The sequence below is a fragment of the Pinus tabuliformis genome, chromosome 9 (genome assembly GCF_031772625.1).
Source record: "Pinus tabuliformis cultivar Carrire ecotype Pingquan chromosome 9, CPIR1, whole genome shotgun sequence".
NCBI lineage: Eukaryota > Viridiplantae > Streptophyta > Pinopsida > Pinales > Pinaceae > Pinus > Pinus tabuliformis.
In genome coordinates, this window is record NC_142307.1 from 1762590178 (window position 1) to 1762611940 (window position 21763).

Below are 21763 nucleotides of genomic sequence, written 5' to 3' on the forward strand. Positions count from 1 at the left end.
TGTACATTCATTAAGCATTGACTTATTAAAACATCATCATTATACATCCATATGCACAATACGGAAATCCGTGCGGGGAGCAATGCCAGATTCTGGGAGGAAGGATGGCAGCAGCGAGATAAATTGGCAAGGATACAAACCCTACAAGAAGTCCAACAAAAAGCGAAGAGGGCAGGATTAGAATATGTGAGGGATTACTGGAAAGAGGGAGAGTCCAATGATATATGGAAGGTTTGGAGGAGGCCAGAGGAATGGTATGAAAATATAAACCAGGATATAGAAAAATTATATACTAAGGAGGTAGAATTGAGGAAAATTAAAATCAGACCAGGAAGGGATATCCTCAAGTGGGGAAAATCTATGAAAGGAACCTATACAGTAAAAGAAGCGTATTATTTAGCAACGAAACAGGAAAGGGAGGAAGGAGCTGTTGATTGGAGAGTAATATGGGAAGGCAAGTGGTGGCCGAAAGTAACAATTTTTGCATGGTTGGTGAGCAAAGAGCGGACTTTGACATGGGACAAAATCTAACAAAGAGGCTTCTATGGGCCCTCAATATGTAGCTTATGCAGAAAAGAAGCTGAAACCCAAGAGCATATACTTAATAAATGTCCATTTGCGAGAACAGACTGGGAGGAGAAGGTCAAGCCAAACTTTAAAGGGAAAGGAATGAAGCTAGCAATGGGAAGCCATAAGCCAGTCGCTCATGCCAAAGGAGAACCTCAATAGAGAGATGTCATTGGCAAGTGAAGAGTGGTTCATGAAACCCACACAATATGAAATTGAGAAGCTTAGGGTAGGGCCTATGTAATGTTGGGCACGTGGGAGAACCATTGGAAAAATGACTTCCCTCAATGGCAACAAAGTCGCCCAAGATCGTATAACGTACATGAAGAAGAGACTGTGAACGACATGGAGAGGTGTGCACCATGCATATATGCATCCATGGACAACAAATAAGTGGATCATCGGGCCTCAATAATCTAAATGGAAGGTAAGATCAATGACCAATCCATTTCTTTTTTGTTAAGCCCAGGACAAACTACGTAAGCCCATAAGTGGTCGAGAAGAGTTCCTTACTCAAGACAATTCATAAGGAGTCTTGGCTAGTCCAATTGGCTATTGAGACCAGGAAGAAAGTGGATTATTCCATCCAATTCATGCCTAATCATGCTAAATGACATGCCCATTGTAATTAATTTAAATTTGTTGCCCATGGGAGTATATTATTTGGTAATTATAATATCAGCTAGTAGAACTTAATATGGAATGTTTTGTGTAGCATTGTCTTGTTATTCTTAATATGAAAAAGTAAAGTATTTATGTATTCTTAAAATGGAATGTGTGTCACTTTTGTGGTGAGGAGAGGAATGTGTATAAAAAGAAATTACATACATAAAGCAAACTGAAAAATAAAGTGTTACTTTCCCTTTAAGTTAAGCTATGTGATCAATCAAACAAGGAAAATATTTTAGATTGTTTTGCGTATGATAAAAGGTCCTATGAAGACCTATTCGTCCTTTCCACTCTATAAGTAACTGGGCCTTGCGGAGATATCTTTTGTGACGGGTACTGGGGCTACGTCCCGAAAGAACTGGTGACGCTTCCAGCAGCCAAAAAATGACGGGTACTGGGGCTACGTCCCGAAAGAACTTGTGACGCTTCCAGCAGCCAAAGAATGACGAGTACTGGGGCTACGTCCCGAAAGAACTGGTGACGCTTCCAGCAATGAAAAGAATCAACCAAGGTATTGAATGAAGCTTTAGTGCTTCCCACACCTCCACCTATAGGGAAAGATGCCCTAAAATTTGGCCAATAGGATACCTTCGTCTCACGGAGGCAGTCGAGTCTTTAGCTTCTTGGTAATCAGTTATCAGTACCGAGCACTATACAGGTTGGGTAGCCCCATATAGGACCGCATGCACTAAGCCTAAGCCGAACCCCCTCTGAATCGGGTCTCTGTGCTGCCTGGGTTGTCTTTTCCGTGGACTGATTGAAGGATTTGAAGCACCCTAAAAGACAACTTCTATGTTTCAAAATGTAACATGACCATGGCGGCTTATTGGATGCCTACCCCCAACAGTCCTAACCTAAACTATAAATTATTTTGTGGCCCATGTGGGGAAATTTAGTTTGTTCAAGTTATGATTGCTTTTACGTGTCTTCCTTCACTTATGGTGTGAAAAATTAAGCTTAAATAATCTAAGTACAAAGGGTTTTTACACTTGATTCCCTTTGTTCAAAGTTTAGAGTAGCTTAGTGTGTGTAGTGAAATGTGTGTGTAAGTGACATAGTGAACATACAAAGTTTGTAGTCATGTGGATATTCGATGATCCTTTTCAAATTCGTCTACTTACACTAAATTATGTTGGTTCCTTACCTGCAAATAAAATAATGTGTGGTTGATGGGCCACTTACTTCCTTCCTATTACACTATGTGAGCCTAAAAAGGGAGATGAAAAATTTAGTGCTTTCAGAAAGATTTCAGATGCAAGCCCAGGATCGTCTAAAAGACGCAAGGGAAGCAGGGGCTACTCCCTTTCTTTAATAACACCAGTTCCTAGTCCCAATGCTAATGAAGTAAAGATGCTTTGGTTAGTAAAAAATATGAGTGAATTATGGGCCACTTACTCCTTTGCTAATTAAACTATTTGACTTTGGTAAAAGAGCAAAACAAATTGAAAAAATGTGTGGATTATGGCCACTTACTTTTCCCGTTATTAAGCTATGTGTGAAATGTAAAAATTTTAAAGTAAATGCTAAGTAATTGCCCTACTAATACTGATTATTAAAACAATCTGAACTATATGGAAAAAAATTGCAGAGGTGAAGGCAATTCACTAAAGGTTGCCAGTCACCCACGAAAGAAAAATTACAATGATTGTTTTTGTTCTTTGTAAACTGTGGGGTTAGGCTCTACACAAGCGAGCGAACTCTGTGTCAATCTGCAAGAAAATGATAAGTGTTAAGCCAAATTATAGATATTAAGAGTGAGAATGATTATAAGCAATATGCATTATCAATGTTCTAAATTTAAACTTATATGATTAAAGAACAACGTATTTTATAAATGATACTATAATAGAAATAATTTGACTAAAATTTACAATCTCATTAAAACAAATTTGTATTGAAGAACTAAAGGCAAAATTTATACCTTTACCATAAATTCAGTTAAATTAAATGACATCTTAAGCAATAACACAAGGCCATGTGCAAGAAAATTAAAGTAGAGTATGAAGAAGTATCAGAGTACTTTGTAAAATAAATGTAGAGATAAAAAACTATACTAATTATATGTTATTAGTCAATCTGAACTGCATTATCTAATATTTTTTCTCAAAACTTTGGAAATGAGTGGATATTTATGGTAGGAATGTAGCTTGAATATGATATAGATTTAATACATTAAATTTTTTATGATACATTCCATTAAATAAATTCAATAATCTAAAATTATAATTATCTCAATTTCACACAGTGAATTAAAAAATCTTAAAAAACAAAAAATCTGATAAAAAAAAAAAAATTGCATCAAAAAAATTATGATGCATTCCATTAAATAAACTTAACAAATTATAATTATAATTATCTCAGTTTCACACACTGAATAAAAAAATCTTTAAAAAATATATAAAAATAACAGCATTAAACTACATTTCATGTTAAAATTTATAATGAATTATATAAATATCATTAAACTCATCATAAAATTTAGGTAAAGAATTAAAAAATTAAAAAAAGAAACAACTCGTAAAATTTAATAATTTTAATAATTACCTTCTTAATTTTGGACAATCTTTTACACTATTTAACGAAGGAGGAATTGCACACTATGAATCCTTAGTATCCTATCCATGTTGGAGAGGGAAAAAAAAAAAAATCCCAAATTTCTACCACTGTTCTATTGATTGGTCCTACTGATGGGGATGAACAAAAATGAGTCTAATCCTATATCCAATATAATTCTATGTATAGTACTCAAAACTGTCAATGTAAAAAGTGTATGTATGAATTTGGGGTAATACATTGAAAAACTGAAGGCACTGTTCTTTCTCTTGTACACTTCACTTGATTTGTTTGTAGATCTTCCAGTGTACCATCCACCATAGTTGTAACTTTTAGTGCCAATAGTAACCCAAAAATGTCTTTGCACCATCCACACTAGGGAAATAAGGTGGTTCAAAATATATATGACGTAGGGCATCACAAGCACCTAGATATGATGGACCCTTCATTTCAGTGCTACCCATGGTTGTTACTACCAGCTGTTGATATGAGAAGAAAAACCTTTTCACCGCGGCTTCTATTGCCTGGAAGGCCAACAGAACATGTATTGTTGCAACATGGTAAGCACCTGAAGTGTTATGTGAGCGCAGTCCATGTGAATGAAACAAATGCATAAGTGCCTCCTGGAGCGTTGGTCCACCCTTTGGATCAGCCTCAACACCGATGACTTTGGGCACCAGATGCCTTAGTTCCTTGCATGCATTTGTAAGGTCTCTAAGGGGGGCAGACCGAAGGCAATATGCGCCTGCAAGCGTACTAGTGTTGCTAATTTCCAACTGGTGTTTAAGGCAAAGGAAATCATCTGGGTCCATCACTAGAAGCAAATTCACAATTTCTGTGAGCATGTTCCACATCCTTTCAACCATCCAACAGTCTGTGGATGCTCCTACAAAATCCCCAGAGTCTATTCTTTCATATACTCTCTGCAACAATTCTTGGCCTACAAAAACCCACGCCTCAAAGATCTGGAGGACATTGCAAAGTTTGGCATCTTCTAGATTATGGAACTGTTTATGTTGTTTTAAAGAGTGCAAATATCTTGGCTTGCAGATTCTATCATATTCAAGAAGAGGCTTACCTGACATATTTGGTTTCCCCAGAGCTAAAGTGAAGGGAGTCCTCTGCATATGGCCTTCAATGGCAAGCCATATTCTAGAAACCATAGCTTCAGCGCTTTTCCATGTACCCAAATGAGGAAGTAAGCTCTCTTCACTTGTTCTGCTAACCACAGGTAAAGCACCAGGTCTCTGCCATACCTCATGGAAAACTTTCCATGAGAGAACACCACTACTTACTGACAACTGAAGAGTGGGAACCTGCTTGTCATTTTCACAAATCATTGAAATCAACTCAATCTGGGAACTAATTAAGGATTCAAGCCTTCTCTTCCATTCCTCTTTGTCAATGTAAGTCCTTGTGTCACAGAGGGCAGACGAAACAAACTGAAAAGTAATCTCCAATGACTGTAAGGCAGCCTTTACCAACCCCTCTCTAGACCAACCAGGCCATTCCTTGAATTTCCACATGGCACTGAGCTCGGGGAGATGCACATACTACTCTTAACCCGCACACTCCATGGGGGAGGGCTCTATGGATTCTTCAACAAAGGCAAAATAGGATGCCATTTTTTTACAGGACATATTTTTTCCCTGCAAACATAACGGGGAGAGTAAAGACACTAATGCTCTCCATATACCATAATCTAAAAAGAACAACATAATAATAGAATAAACACTAAAATACATTTTAAACACTAAAATTTTGAAAACTGGAATAGAATAAAATGTTCTTAAATCCTTGATATATTTAAAAAGCCATAATATATCAAAAAGCTATATATAATACGTTACTGGACAAAAAACATATCTATTTGTTGCAACTCAACTTTTTATGTAGATGATAAAAACTCAACACATAAATAATGAAAAGAGTTAAATAATGTCAACACATAAATATATATTTTTCCAGTTAACAAAGTGAATAGATATAAGCTAAATATACGGTGGTTGGTCTGTTGGCACTTAAATTCTGAGCACATTACTGTTGCACGTCCGGCAAGGACAAACTCTGTAAGTGCTTTCATCAACTGATTTTAGTCTGAATATCTAAAGTGTTAATATTTAATGTAAATATTTAAACTCATTAAAAGCATCTCGACGGAAAGGTTTCCGGTTTCAATCCTGGACATAGAAACAGCGATATTTTCTCTGGGTTTGAGCTGAGAGTTGAATAAATTATGATGTAACATCGGCTGCAATGCCTCTGCGAAGAAAGAACAACACTCATTCTCAGTATGCTCATAAAGCATAAAATACCCATTGTTTAATAAAAAGGCATTCCCCCAATATCGAAAATATGTTCCATTAACTGTATCCTTTCTCACTTTGTCTTCGTGACATCTAATGAAGCAAATAATGATACCCTTTATGAAAAAGTTATCAATGTGAGAGAGGATTAGTTTCACCGGGAGAGGATAAAGTTGTCAAAAATTGATTTATTAGTTAGTTTACTGATTCAATAAATAGTATATTAATAGATTCAGTAATTCAAATATATTTTATGTTACATATTTATTAATTAGTTTAGTAAAATATTATGTTAATTCAGCTATATTTCAGCTATATTTCATATGTTTTCAAAATATTCTTAAATCACTTTATGGAATCCGCTATATTTCAGCTATATTTAAGAATATTTCAGCTATATTTTTTCTTAGTTTTGCACTTATAATTTACCCTACTTAATTATGCACTGTGAACTTATTGTTGACCTTCTAGGTCTTTCCTCAGTTTTCTCGATAGTCTCAGCTACCTTTTTTTCGTAGTTTTGCACTTGTATTTATCCTCCTTTGATTTTGAGCTATGAACTCACAGTTGACCTTCTAGGTCTTTCCTTAATTCAGAGATTTTTACCCAAATCCAAACCACTTTTAATCATTTAAACAATTTCTCATTAAACAACGCAATACAAATAAATCAAACTATTTTTAACTTTCACCATTTTTATTTATCTAAAACTAAAATGCATCGATTTTTTTTTTTTTTTCTTAATGAATTTGTACCTTTTCTTAGTTTACACTAACCCGTAAACTAACCTCGACTTAGTTGTGGTGCGCATATCCTCAAAGAACTTGAAAATTTTAATGCTATCGAATCGCACTGATGTATTCTTTTAATGCAACGAGGTCCTTATTGTATAGTCTATTTGGGTCTAGACTTATTTATGAGTCTATCGAGTTATTAATAAGTAAAGGTAGTCTGTGTTTACTGCTGGATAATATATTTGTTTTAATCTAACTGTGGTTAGATATTGCTCCTATTATTTATGGCCTATTAGATTTGGGAATATTGGTGGCAGTTTATTTGGTATAAGTTTCTTAAAATTTAATTAATTAATTTTATATAATATAATTAAAATTTCATCATTTTTTTTTACAAGATTCCGATCAAAAACACCAAAAACTTATAATGAATGGACAAATCCGTCTCGTATTTGCAGAAGCATGTTTAATTTTAATTTATTTATTTTAAACTGAAGATGATCAAATTTCTCAGTGCTATGTATTTTTATTGAAAATTCATGAAAGATGCTAAACTTGCTCTGTTTTTGTGTATATTTGAATTCTTTCTGCACGCATCTGTTATCTCTTGATTTGTGATGTTCTTTTATAAACCAGCTAGGTCCATGAAATAGTTGTCATTAGGCACACTTAATCTCATTTTAGAGTAAGACTAGTAAACTAGGGCGTTCATAAAGGTTTGTTTTTGTATCCAGCTGTCAGCACTAGGGTATGGATCAACAAAATCCAGGAGAAAAGAAGAAGGCTTGCTAATTCATGAAGTATTTTTTTTGTTTTTGGGATTGGTGAAGGAAAAATTGGTAAATTACAGCATTCATAAATTTTTATCCATCCAATTGGCAGCACTAGTGTATGGATCAACAAAATCCAGGAGTTAAACTCGAAGGCTTGCTAATTTGTTCAGGAATGATTTTTCACTATTTTGAGACTGGTGATGATTGTGGGTTGTTGGAGCCTATAATTTAAAAGGGTAACATTCAGTTGCTGGTTCTACATTGCAAATGCTCATGTAAGAGACGACTGATGTTTATTGAAGGAATCCAATATCGGTCTACCTTTTCATGGAAATTTAATGGAATGTTTACCATCCTATGCTCTGTTTACTGTCTAGCTTTTGCATGCACGTAGGTAGCTTCAAGCAGTGCCTTCTGGTCAGCAGAAAGGTTTGAGCAATCAAGTTTCATGGCTTCCCAAGGGTTTGAATTCATGACTCAACGATATAGAAGACTGTTGGATTACATTGGGAGTAAAGATCAGTGGATCAACAGAGATAGTTACTTGAGATGGTTCTTCATTATATACCAACCTATTATAAGTATATATGATACTGTTTAGCTAGGATGGAAGTTGGAGCAGATTGAAGGGTTGCAGTGCTAATTAAGCATTTCCCGCCTCTGCGCTTCACATTAACGACACCACCTTTCCAACATCTTCTCTTGTTTGCTGCTTGAATGTCGTTGGTGAATGACTCGGTTGTCTCTACTCTTGCGTGGGAAGACAATATTGGTCAAACCTAAGTCACTCAGAATGGGTAACCAAGAAGACAAGAGAATCAACAAGTAATACACAATGGTAGATAAACCTAAATTGGTGAGAATGGGCAACCAAGAAGACAAGAGAATCAACCAGATACAATGTTGGTTAAATCTAAGTCAGTGAGAATGGGCAACCAAGAAGACGAGAATCAACAAGATAAATGGTGTTGGAGAATGTAATTTTTTTTTGGAAAAAAGAGATCAATTGCCCTTAAGAAAAGGCTGGCACATGAAAGTTCGCAGTCTTTCAAAATAACTTTACAATTAAGTTATGTCAAATAGTAGTTATGTTATTGAAAATTATATAGAGATCACAGAAGATATTTTCCATATTGAAAGTTTAAAGCAAATCCAACTGGTTTTTGTCAAAAGATATAACATGACTTATAGATGGATCAAGCACGGCAGACAAAGACCTATATGAATCAGACCGAGGACGAACTTGATCCAAATTGCATTTGTAAGTTTCAATGGTGACCGACGGAAAACAAATTTACACATCTTGCCACCTGTCCTGTAAGTTGGGTGTATGTTGCAGTCTCAAACCATGTTATGTCTTGAAAATTTTACAGAGAACGCATAAGATATTATTCATATCCTAAATCAAACTTGTTTACCTGGCTTTCAGATAGATTTAAAAAGATATTACTTGACTTCTAGATAAGATCATTAACTTCCTTTTTAATGAAATTTGGAGGGAAATAGATGTTAAAATTCACCAAGAATTCGCAGGCTTCAGGGGCACTAACCTTGCCAACCGCAAATCTCGATAACCAATGGCCAGCTCCTCCAGGTATTGAATGTCTCCTCTGTTCTGTTCGCCGAATGGTTTTGCAGATAATGTTTTGTTCGCCGCGGAGTAGGAATGGTTTTGCAGATGAGCTGGCCGGGACTTTGAAGGCCGGAGGAGGTTGGTCCCGTTCGTGCGTGAGGTAAATGAGCTCTCCCGTCGGGCATTAATATGATCTGAGTGGAGGCCACGCGCTCCCGTCCGGCATCAATACGTCATCAATACGATCAGAGGGGAGGCTGCGGGTGGCTGCGGGCAGGGTCGCCGGGGGTTTCAATGGGCAGCCGGAGAGGGATGCCGGAGACAAATGATGTATGGTCGATGGTGGTCGCCGTGCTGTGTGAGGCTGTCAAAGGGGTACCTCCATAGCATTAACTTTGCTATGGAGGTGGAAATAGGAATTGCCGTCTCTTTGGAGCCTTTCACATCCATGTGACAAGGACATCTGATGACCCACACGAAGGCCTGTCCGCTACTCTCCAACCCGAAGCCAGCGCACAGATTTGGTTTTCATTAAGGAAAAATTGGCTCCCTAGACACACGAATACCATCGAATTCGGACGCCGGCAATCTAGCCACCGCAAGCACTCATCCTCATCGATAACTGCCGCCTCGCCGCGGCTTCGAATTTTCCGGCGCTCTATCCCCGTCTGGCCTAAAACAGCGGGAGGAAGCAGGGGACCAATGTTCCATTCAGGGTTCCCGGCGAGGCTCCCAATGTAATTGATCGCTCGGGATTCCAACACGTATTAATAATGCAGTTGTCTATAACGCGACTTTTTGAAAGTCTTTCCCGCGGGTTTTTTCGGTCGAAATCCGGCAGGAATTTATTGGAATCGCAAGTTTGATAGCTAGTTTCTGCACAATGAAAGCGTCCTTGGGGTTTTTCAGGGTGCTGAATCAAAATATGCAGTTAAAAAACCATTTTAACTGCAACAAATCAAGATTCAACCTCAATTTCTTAGACCGGATTCCGTCACGAGAATCTCCAAAAAATCGCATTATAGACAACTCCATTAATAATTATGCCCACCCCCTCCAAGCTCCCGTTAAGCTCCTCCCTCAGAAAATTCCAGAGCGGATGAGATTCCGGGTCCCGCCACGTGACCGTCAAGTCGGACCTGCGGAGCTTAAGCTCGAAGATGAGCTCCGATACATCAAAGAACTCGTCGTCGTCGTACGACGTTCAGTTAAAGACAGAGTGCATGAGAGACAACGCGAACGCGCCGCACGTGTAGAAAGCCACGCTGGGGATCCCGAGGTTGGCACCCGCACGGCGAGCCCATCCCGTTGTCATGTCCACGATGATGCAGCATACCAGAGATGTAGTATTCATCTGGTGATCCAACCATTCTTGAAACGCTGCCGCTAGCTTGTGCGAGGAAGCAAAGAGCAACGGGACGACGTGCATGGGGACGTTGTCTGTGCTGTCGGTTCCCGGGCGCACCCCCTCGATAGGAGGCAAAGGAATAGGTACCAGCCGGATGTCGAGATTCGAACCCTCGACCTCCGGCTGGAGACGTTTCGCACTCCCCGGGGTGGTGATAAACGAAACTGTGAAGCCGCCGCGCGAGGCGAGAAGCTTGGCTAGCTGAAGGAATGGAATGAGATGGCCCTGAGCCAACGACGGGACGGCCACTACATGGGGCTTTCTTTCTGTCATTATCGGTGAACAAGCAACCTTCACAAATGGATGAACACAGTACCATTACTTGAAGAAAACCAGATGGGAGTTTCTATATAAATAAAAACAAAAATTTAGAAGCAGCATATATCCATTTTTTTGAGTGCAAAAATACAATGTACCTGAGAATAAATGACATATACGGACCCGCCAAAAAGTGGTTGGTCGACTTTCGTTTCTGCACCCCTCTTAACTTTCTCTGAGATTTGAGTTTTTGAAGTTGGCATCTACAAGTTCCACATGTTATCTTGTAACAAGTTGAGTTCAGCGCTCTTTCTTACCATGTCATTATTGCGTTTCACCCCATGCAGTTTTCAACGGGGTATCTACGATTTCCACACGCTATTTCAACGGGGTATCTAGGATTTCAACTTTACGGCGTCGCTTAGGTAAGTGCAGAATTTCGTACACTAAACACGTATTTCTCCTGTCGTTGTTGCGATCAGCATTTCCCCTTCGTAGATTAATTACCGAGTACATAACTGCTATTATGTCCACTTGATGGTTGACAGGCTACAATGGTCGTATTTGTCCTGTATATAAACACGTATTTCTCCTGTCGTTGTTGCGTGGAGCGTTTCCCCTTCGTAGATTAATTACCGAGTGCAACATTTGACCTTCATATATAAATTAGGTAGGATGTGTTTATTTTCAATACTTTGTTTTCTCCTTTCGGAGTGTTTTATTTCTTCGCATTTCCTTACATTAGAGTTAAAGGTCTATAATAAGAGCCATATTGGGGTTATTGAAGTGGAAAAATATCGCATAATATGACATCATTTCCCATCCCATAAATTAGTAATTTAATTGCATTTTATCCCTTTTATTAGAACATTGTAACTTATTATATCCTGAGAATTTAGAGATTGATTAGCTCATTACCAAATCTTTTACGACAACAAAGCTTAATCCATTACAATGATATAATTATTATGATATCACCATGTCACATGCAAGAACTTAACCCAGGTGGGGAGGGTAACAAAATTTCCCCTAACCACCTAAGCTACATCCAATTCACACTAAGTATGTCATATTTATCGTCATTAAAGATTACCTTAACATGCATTAATCTTTCTTTGTGGTCAATTATTTTTCTAACATCTTTTCTATTGCAAGACAATATTTGATGCCTTTGATACCACATCTATATTTCAAAATACTTAGGGACAAATTATTGTTTAGCTTCTATTCTAATTCTCTAATAAGATCAACATTTTCTATATCTAAGATTTTTTTTTTTCTTGATTTGGAGTTTCCATTTCTTATAATCTAATCTTCATTTCTTACAACTTCAACTCAAACCTTAATATTTTATATCATTCATTTATGAATATTATCTATCTAAACTTATTAAAAATTAACAAAGATTATAAATTATTTAAAATTACTTTACTAAACTTCTTTTAAATATATTTTATTAAATTTGATCATACATACATATATAAATAATTAATAAATAATTAATATATATATATATATATATATATATATATATATATATAAACAATCCCAATAAAAATGCGTCAAAGTAAATGCACCGTAATTCTTGTGTTTTGAAGACATCCCATTTGGTTAAAAATAAAATAGATGCAAAGGCCACTCCTTAAACACACATTGTATTCAAAACCTATCTCCATACATTGCAAAGATCAAAATATAAAAGTGATTAGGAATTTCGTCTCAATCTAAAGCATCTTACTTTAAGCTCTAATATTTTAATGGATATTATCCTCAACATCCACATACATTTCTCTAGAAATCTTCAAAACCTTTCTCAATAAATTTGTTTGACTTAATTTTCATTCCATGATTTGCAAAATTACATCGATTTATTTAGAAATTGAGGATCACTCTCTCCAATACAATATATGATATATGAGGATGCCAACTTGATGGTTTTTTGAGAGATCTACTTAGAAAAATCAATAGATTTTGAGAGAGAACTAGCATGGTTCAAGTAGATCTTATGTTAGGGATTTGGAGGTAGAACCCACTATTAGTCCAGGTATGACATGAGCAGAAGCATAGCCTAGTTATTAGTTCCTTTTTTCAGCAAGACTATAGCGATCGATAGATTGTTGACATTCAATTAAACTTTTCGTTAACCAATTTTTTTCCACATAATTATGGTTTAACCAAAGATTTATAGTGGATTTTTAGCAAAGGATTTTTATTGTAAAAAGATGGACCTCTTATTCCAAGCTTAAGTTATCGGATGTAATAAAATTTTGTGACAAACTTAGCCAAGCTTAGCTTATCGAATGCAATAAAATGTCATGACAAACTTATTTTAGCCAAAGTTCATTTTATAAATAGTTTGCAGCCACATGGTGCAAATATAAAGATGGGTAGGGTCCATCAACTGGGATTGAGAGATATTAAAGGCCAAAGGAAGCAGGGAGGCGCATGTAGAGTTGCAAGGTAGAGTTTTATAGCACAGTTTTACTACTTGAGGTGTCACTGTTCCATGATGGGCGTTCATCTGTGTGTGGGCTAACAATTGAACTTTCCTAGGTGATGGAAACCCAAATGGGACTGTGGATAAAAAAATCCACTGCAGAAAGGAACGGTGGAAGCCCCAATTAATGATAGGGCTTTCTCAATCCTTGGATCTTAGATTGAAACAATTCACACAAGGAACAGGAAGGTCAAGGTTAGAGAAGGTCACTAGCTTTTAGGTTGGCTTAGGTGGCTTGCTGAAGTAAGAGCAACATTTTTGAATGAGGGCCAACTCCTTACCTTTAGGTGAACTCTAACTCTCGCCTGAACCTAAACCTCATGGCACCAACACAACCTGCTCCAGTCCTGCACATGAACCATGCACGCACGGGCGTTTCCCCGTATTAAACTAAACGGTTGGTTGCTGGTTCTAATTCCATGTATAGAATGGGGCTTTATTCAGAATTGGATTATAAGCCCATTGGGTCTTCGTTACTGTATTAACTAAGCTTTGGATCAGCCCGAGGCGCATATACCAATTATTTCTTTGAACACGTTTCACACTGAATGCTAGGTGGGATCAACTCAATAGATACTCTTGCTTGTTGGTGGGAGAATCCACCCCAACTGATCGAAGAAGAACCCGATTGTTGTGGGTTGGAACAAAGAATGAAAAGGCAGGAACATGGATAGAACTATGAGACAGAGCAGTTGCTCGATATCGATGTTGACCATAGTGGGATCAAGCAATAGAAAAGGAGCCATGCCTTGAAGTTGGATAACCAGTTACTAACGTCTACTGACTCCATAGGTGGAGGGTTTGAAGGGGCAATGCAAAAGGACCTAAAGCACTGTCAAGACGCACATCTTTAACTACAGGAAGAAAATGTAATTAAGGATCTGAATATCAAATTCTTTCTACAAATGTGGTGCGTTTCAAAAAAACCCCCACAATCTTATGCTGAAAAAACACAAATTGTTTGCTTCTACTTACGACTCTAATTATGGCAGCTTTCATTTCTTCTAACCGCTCTGATATGACTTTGATTCATTAGAACTATTATACCCCACCGCATTCCACCCAATACCAGAGAGTTAGTGGGACACCAAAGTGGTCTCTATAATTAGCAATGGAAGGAAGGGAACATGGAGATGGAACACCAAAGTGGTCTCTATACTTAGCAATGGAAGGAAGGGAACATGGAGATGGAACAGATCACTGGGGAGGGAAAGGTAGTCCATGGTGAATTGTAAATAGGAAACTGAAATATGAGAAAACCAAACTAAGTAACTCTTGTTGGGGGGATTTGAATACTGAAGGAAATCGGAAATTCCCTGGGAAAATTCCCAACATAGATCAAACTAGTTACGAACAAGTTGCTTTCTAATGTAGGGCTTGTTTCGAAATAGAACACTTGCTAGCCATTAGCATTTTTTCCATCTTGGGCTTGGTCACAAATCCATTTAGGGTAATTACCCTAGCCGCAGGCATACTAGGGTCTGAACTTATTAGTCTAAACTTATTTCTTTTTTAGAGTGAATAACACATTTCACCTAGTTAGGAAGTAGACACATTGGGCATCGAAGAGAAACGAGTAGTAAGGTTGTAGGCCCTAGACCCACATAGGCAGACAAGTGGTAAGATTTTGGGCCCACAGGGTTACACGTGTTGAATTATATTTAACTTAATTACCGAATTTTTTTGTATGTGACATTTTTGCATGTCTTACAGGTATCTTATAGTTTCTTTTGCTAAAGCTTTGTCTTTACCTCTTTTCAATGTGGCCTTTTAGGTGGTTTAAGGAGTATATTATTTATACATTAGATTTTCAAAGCAATGAACTATTATAGCCTTTGAAGTCCAGCTTTGTTTCATAGGTATGTGCCAGTTGGTTTTCGTGACATTTCTTGAGCTTAAACAATATTGGGGTTGAACATTGTTTAGCCTGTGTTGTTCATATGCCATTCGATGATAAAAATGCCATATATGTGTTTTTGTCCCTTGCATGAAGAAATCCCATCATGACCTTTTTTTTTATCTGGAGATCTATTTACTATAACTTTCCACCATTGGCTATTGATAGTAGGCAAGATAATAAGTAAAATGGAAATGAAGCCAACACAGATTGAAGGCAGTTTCAGTCTCTTAACTATTATATTTTTCTAATCACCCCTCATCTCAGTCAGTTAATGAAATCCGAAAATAACTTGATTACAAGTTTCAGAATAACTTCACTTATATCCATCATAATATTCTGGAACTTGCAATTTGCATTTAAAAAAGCACTCAACAATTCTACATTCTTAGTGTCCACATCAATAATCTCTCAACGCTCCATGGTGATTCCCTAAATCTAGAGCCACATCTGTAGCTAGCTATTGGCTTCCCTTGGAAGGATTTTCTGGGCAATTAAAACCATGCTATAGCCACAAACCAATCACAAACAACTTAACTCACAACAACGACATTGATTTCAAAGCCAACCCAGACAGTACGTGCTCACCCATTTGATCACAACCCATTCTTATCCCGCTCTGATATTTCAGTGTGCTCACGTCCTCACAGACCATTGACAAACAACTAAATTGAGCCATTAGAAAGCACAATCAGTGTATTACTTCTGCAGGTGTTCTAACTTCTAACATTGATTATTTCCAATCCATTAAGATAATCAAAAATTCATGTGCTAATACTAACAATGGCTGAAAGAAGATTTTCATGGCCTTGTTGTCAACAAAGTTGTCCATATGAGGAATGTAAAACACCTCAATATCATTATATATTGCCTTTTTCTCAACGTTCCTGTTTCTCTATGAGCAATATGTATATTGCCTTTGGGTGTCAGCAAAAAACTCAATTTTTTAGCTCCTCTGTCAATGCATTAATATCTAGGAAGGGGTTGATATATGGCACTACACACAATGCAGTCAACTACAATTTCAACAAGTGAAATAGTTGGCCAGTTTGTTAGTTCCCTTGACAGTGCATTTGTTGTTTTACAGATTGTGACACTGTGCTCCAAAGATTGTAGATTTTGACATTGACCAAGGCCTTAACATTGATCAAGGTTCTTGTTAGTATTATGTTTAATATCTAGGTTTCTATTGGGAATGAAGCTTCTCAGGTTTGTGTTGCTATGCTTGTCTCAATATCCAAGTCAACTCGTGGTCGAGGATTTTTATTTTTCAAAGGATGAAATGGCCCTTCATATGGAACCATAGCATGATTTCCTACATAAGATGATAACTCACCATTTCCATTAAAGGGAACCATTTCCAAACCTTGATTAATGTTGTCCTGATGCTTTTCATCAATTTAAAGATCTTTAAGTCTCTATACCTTAAGGGAAATGTGGTGTTGTTTCTTTTAGGTTTCCTATTTTCTATTTTCAGTTGGCATATTGATGTACCACATTCCCTAGTTTAGGTACTCTTTAGATGCTCCTCGCCAACTCCTCCCTAATACATAGGAGATAGTTGGAATTATCAGAGAGGATATTTATAGGCAATATATCTTGGTCACTTGAATTTCCCCTCCCAAGGGGGTTGTATCCCAAGATGTCATTTTATGCACTCTCCAACAATTTTGTAGTTCTATATAGATGATACAACAAAGAATATAGCTTGTGTACATTATGGAAATCTCGTTTCTACTTGCATGCTTGCTCTCCTTTTCAGGTTTCATTTCTTGTATGTATTTCTATTGCTAGTGTGTCGATACCATACTTGAAGTTAATATGGAATGAAGGAAAATTGTTACATTTATTTTGACGATAATCATCCTTGTCTTGTTCAATCAACTACTTTTCTTACTTTTGTCGTCTAACATAAGTCTAATCTATAGTCATCTATGGAAATTATAATTATATATATTTTTATATTTTGTCAACTTGTATCGTAAGCCCATTTTTTAATCTTAATATGGCCATACAAACTTGAAACATCCATAACGGTTATGAAGATTTCTTTCTTGTTTCTTTTCAATTTCCTTGAATAGCCCAGATGTATTTGTCATCTTCATATGAACATAGAAACTTAAAACATAAGCACTTGATCTGAAACTAAGCTCACTATATTTTCAAGAGGTAAAAATAATTTGTTCATTGAGCAGGGCTACATTGATTATGAAAGTAGTGCATTTTTTGGTTTGTTAGATGTACCAAGAAAAAATAATTGAATGTGCGCATACCTTCAAGAAATATTTTGTACCTTGTATCTGTGGTTGGAATAAGTTACTTCATTTGCATATATTTGTTATTTTATAGTTACAAGGTTTGAAACAACATACCATCATCCTGATTATATCAGACTTACCAAAAAACCATCATCTTGATAGTTACAAAATTACCAACATACCATCATCCAATTTCTAACATACTATCATCCATCAATGATGAAGGAACATACTTCAAATTTACAGTAGACAACAATTGTAGAAGTGGAAAGTGAATTTATATACTTTTATTCAGTTAGATCATAAAATTTATGTTATTGCAAATTTTCATGTACTTAATTTATCCTAATATCTTTGTCAATTCCAAGCAATAACAAACTTCGATGTTAAGCATATTGTGTTAGCGAAATGGGAAAGAAACCAATAATTTTAACTATTATAAATAGAGATCAATGTTGAATGCATTAAAAATATGTCTTAGAAAACAAGAGTTGGCTGGATGCATTACAAATATGTCCTAGAAAACAAGGTTGGTCCACAGTGATTTCTGACTGCTGCTTCATTGTTGTTGACATTTGCGTAGCTCCCAAAACTACAATCCTCTTTGTTGTGAATATATATGTAATTCATCATTTTTTGAAAGATTAGAGACAACTAAGAGATTAACTCTCCACTTGAAAACCCTTAAAATCTACACATCTCATCTATGAATCTCAAATTTAAAAGGTTTTTTATACATATCAATATAATTAATATTTAAACAAAACAAACTAAAATTATGAATTGTTTTTTACTTTATTTATTATTAAATTATATAGAAATAAATTATATAGCCTAAAAATATAAGGGCTTCATGAGATGCTTTAGCACTAGAAGAAAACTCTTCGAGTTGGTTCTCATGACATTGCTAGTTTCAAGTTCGTCACTTCTTTTAGGTCTAGCTGACTCCTTTCATAAAAGGAATCATAAGCATAATTTTTGAAGCCAATCCAATGCACATTCTAATGTAGAGGATGCATTTTCTGCATGTGTGCACCTGAATAAGAACATGACATACCACAATCACTATTATTATGTCCACTTAATGGTTGACAGGCTGCAGCGGCTGTATTTGCTTGATCTCTTACTCTAAACTCAAAATATACCTTTGTGGAAACTTTACATGAAGAGTCAATAGTTAGGCTTGCAAGATTCCTTGTTTGCATCTTCTTTCTCCTCTGGTTTGTCAACTTATCAACAAGATCATTGGTAGGAAGTGATTGTGATGTTATGGATTTCGTTTCTACTAGAGTATTTGTGCACATTTATTTAGTAACAAGCTGATCTATTTTCTGGTCAAGTGTTTTTACATTCTCTCACAGACTTCCATCTCACATCAATCTTACAAATAACTCATTTTTTATTAGGAAATCTCATTTTAGTATAATCTATCCTTGAGGACATGCTTGTCTATGTATGAAAAGGAAAACGAAAAGGATCTATAGAATCATTTTTAGTTTCTTTGGTCTAGGAGTGGGCATAAAATCAAGCCTTTATTTCCTTGATTACAAATACATTGCAACTCCCAAAGTTCAATTAATCATGCAAACATTATTTGAGCTTTGCTAGAGTTTTATAAGAGCATTAAGGTTTAAAGACAGAAGGCTATTTTTTTGTAGGGTATGGATCCCTCTTCCTTTCAAGCACAATCCTTCGAAGATTTTTGGAGGTAAGAGCTCTCAGAATTGACCTCCAAAAATCTCTCAGGGCCAACTTTATTTTTAGAGCATGCATAAAATACTATGGAATTAGAGGCCATCAATTTCAATTGCAATATTTTCTGCATATCATATCTTCCATCCTCTCAGTGAACTCCCTTCCCAAAAGATTTATGTCATGTGTCCTTGTCATGAGATGGACTATGGATCACACAATTTGGAGGATTATGAGCCCAACACAACATGTGTCCTGATTTTCCATTCATTTAGACTCTCAAAGGCTCACTCAGGTGTGATAAGTGGATGCATGCATGTTTCCTCCCTATTTTCCTCTTGTGAAGTTTCTGAGGCACACACTCCTTTTGAATTACTCCCCACTCGCGTCCATGTTTCACATTTTGAATCTTCTATCCTTGTTTGTGAGCTTTAGGCCCCTTCCTGTGTTCATGTTTCCTCTCCATTTTCCTCTTCCCAAGATTCTAAGACACCTGTTGTTTGTGACTTACTCCCCCCTCACACATTGACTTCACATTTTGAAGCTTCTATCCCTGTTTCTAAGCCTGAGGCCCCTTTTATGCCTTTTTTCATCGAATAGTTGCATAGGAGGCGATGTTTCATTCAAATTCAACGGATTTCAACTAGCCTCATTTTTACTTGGCCAATTTCGAAAGAAATGATCTATAAATTCCTCTTATTTCATATGGGACACTTAGAAGTTGTCAATGAGGTATCAAATCTTCATTTGCATCAAACTAGCCTTCTCCAAAAATGATGATCATCCTTGTCTTGTTCAATCAACTACTTTTCTTACTTTTTCTATCTAGCTTAGATAAGTCTAATGTAGTGTCATCTATAGACATAGATATTATATATCTTTTTATATTTTGTCAACTTGTATTGTAAGCCCATTTGTGATCTTAATATGGCCATACAAACTTGAAAAATCCATAATGGTTATGATGATTTCTTTCTCATTTCTTTTCAATTTCCTTGAATGGCCCAGGCATATTTGTCACCTTGATATGAACATAGAAACTTAAAAAATAATCACCTGATCTAAAAACTAAGCTCACTAAATTTTGAAGAGGTCAAATAGTTTGATCATTGAGCAGGGCTATATTGGATTATGAAAGTAGTGCATTTTTTGGTTTGTTAGATATACCAAGAAAAATAATTTTAAATGTGTGATACCTTCAAGAAATACTGTGTACCTCTTTTCTATGGTGAATTTCAACTACCATTTGTCAAAGCATGAAGAAGAGAAGTGAGATATTTTGTGATGCTGAGGAATATGCAGTGGTTGTTTAAGGATTTTTGCATGGTACAAGGGCCAAAGATCCAATTCCCTACTCCTTCATGATATGCTTCGGCACTAGAAGAAATATCTTAGAGTTGGTTCTCCTCACATTGCTAGTTTCAAGTTCGTCACCTCTTCCAGGTCTAGCTGACTACTTTCATAAAAGGAATAATAAACATAATTATTGAAGCCGATCCAATGCACATTCTGAGGCGGAGGATGCATTTTAGGCATGTGTCCACCCCAATAGGAACATTAAATACCACAATAACTGCTATTATGTCCACTTAATTGTTAACAAGCTACAATGGTCGTATTTTCTTGATCTCCTACACTAAACTCAAAATTTGCATTTGTGGAAACTTTACATGAAGAGTCACTAGTTAGGCTTGCAAGCTTCCTTGTTTTCCTCTTCTTTCTCCTTTAAATTGTTAACTTGTGAGCAAGATCATTGGTAGGAAACAATTGTGATGTTATGGCTTTCATTTCTACTAGAGTATTTATGCACATTTCTTTAGTAACAGGCTGATATCCTTTTTAGGCAAGTGTTTTTACATTCTCTCTCGTAGACTTCCATCTCACATCAATCTTACGAATATCTTATTTTTTATTAGGAAATCTCATTTTAGTGAACTTTATCCTTGAGGAAATGCTTGCCTATGTATGAAAAGGAAACTGAAAGGATCTATAGAATCAATTTTAGTTTCTTTGGTCTAGGAGTGGGCATAAAATCAAGCCTTTATTTCCTTGAATGCAAATACATTGCAACTCCCAAAGTTCAATTAATCATGCAAACATTATTTGAGCTCTGCTAGAGTTTTACAAGAGCATTAAGGTTTATAGACACATGGCTATTTTTTTGTAGGGTATGGATCCCTCTTCCTTTCAAGCACAATCCTTCGAAGATGTTCTGAGGTAAGTGTTGGGTACAATATAGGGTCTATAAATGTACCAACATTTAATTTGTCAATCCAGAGAGTTCGTGAACTTTGAGACACAGCACTGGAAATGCCAGAGAGAGTCCTTGGTAACCTGCAATGCAAATTCTAGTCTATCTTGCGATTAATCTCGAAAATAAATGTAATCCTGCACTAGTACGAGAAACACCAATCCTGCACTAGTTCGAGAAACACCAATCCAAACAATTAAAAGCATGCAGGAAAGTAAAAGCAATCAATGCAAAAGGAAATTCTAATTGCAAGTAAACATAAGGGAAATCAGAATTGGAAATCAAGTGGTGCCGACACAATAACGAAAAGACTGTAAATGTTGGAAT

General features: G+C 36.4%; 1 protein-coding gene and 1 pseudogene across 1 annotated transcript; both read right to left on the reverse strand.

The window, feature by feature from the left end:
* Positions 1 to 4121: 4121 nt before the first annotated feature.
* On the reverse strand, positions 4122 to 5315 carry LOC149155824 (nematode resistance protein-like HSPRO2 pseudogene; annotated as a pseudogene).
* Positions 5316 to 9359: 4044 nt separating this feature from the next.
* On the reverse strand, positions 9360 to 10856 carry LOC149155825 (UDP-glycosyltransferase 91C1-like). Its single transcript, XM_089444540.1, has 3 exons — positions 10421 to 10856; positions 9742 to 9923; positions 9360 to 9539 (listed from the first exon to the last, which is right to left on the reverse strand). Exons 1-3 carry the CDS (start codon positions 10854 to 10856, stop codon positions 9360 to 9362), a joined length of 798 nt encoding a protein of 265 aa, XP_089300666.1.
* Between the last annotated feature and the right edge of the window lie 10907 nt (positions 10857 to 21763).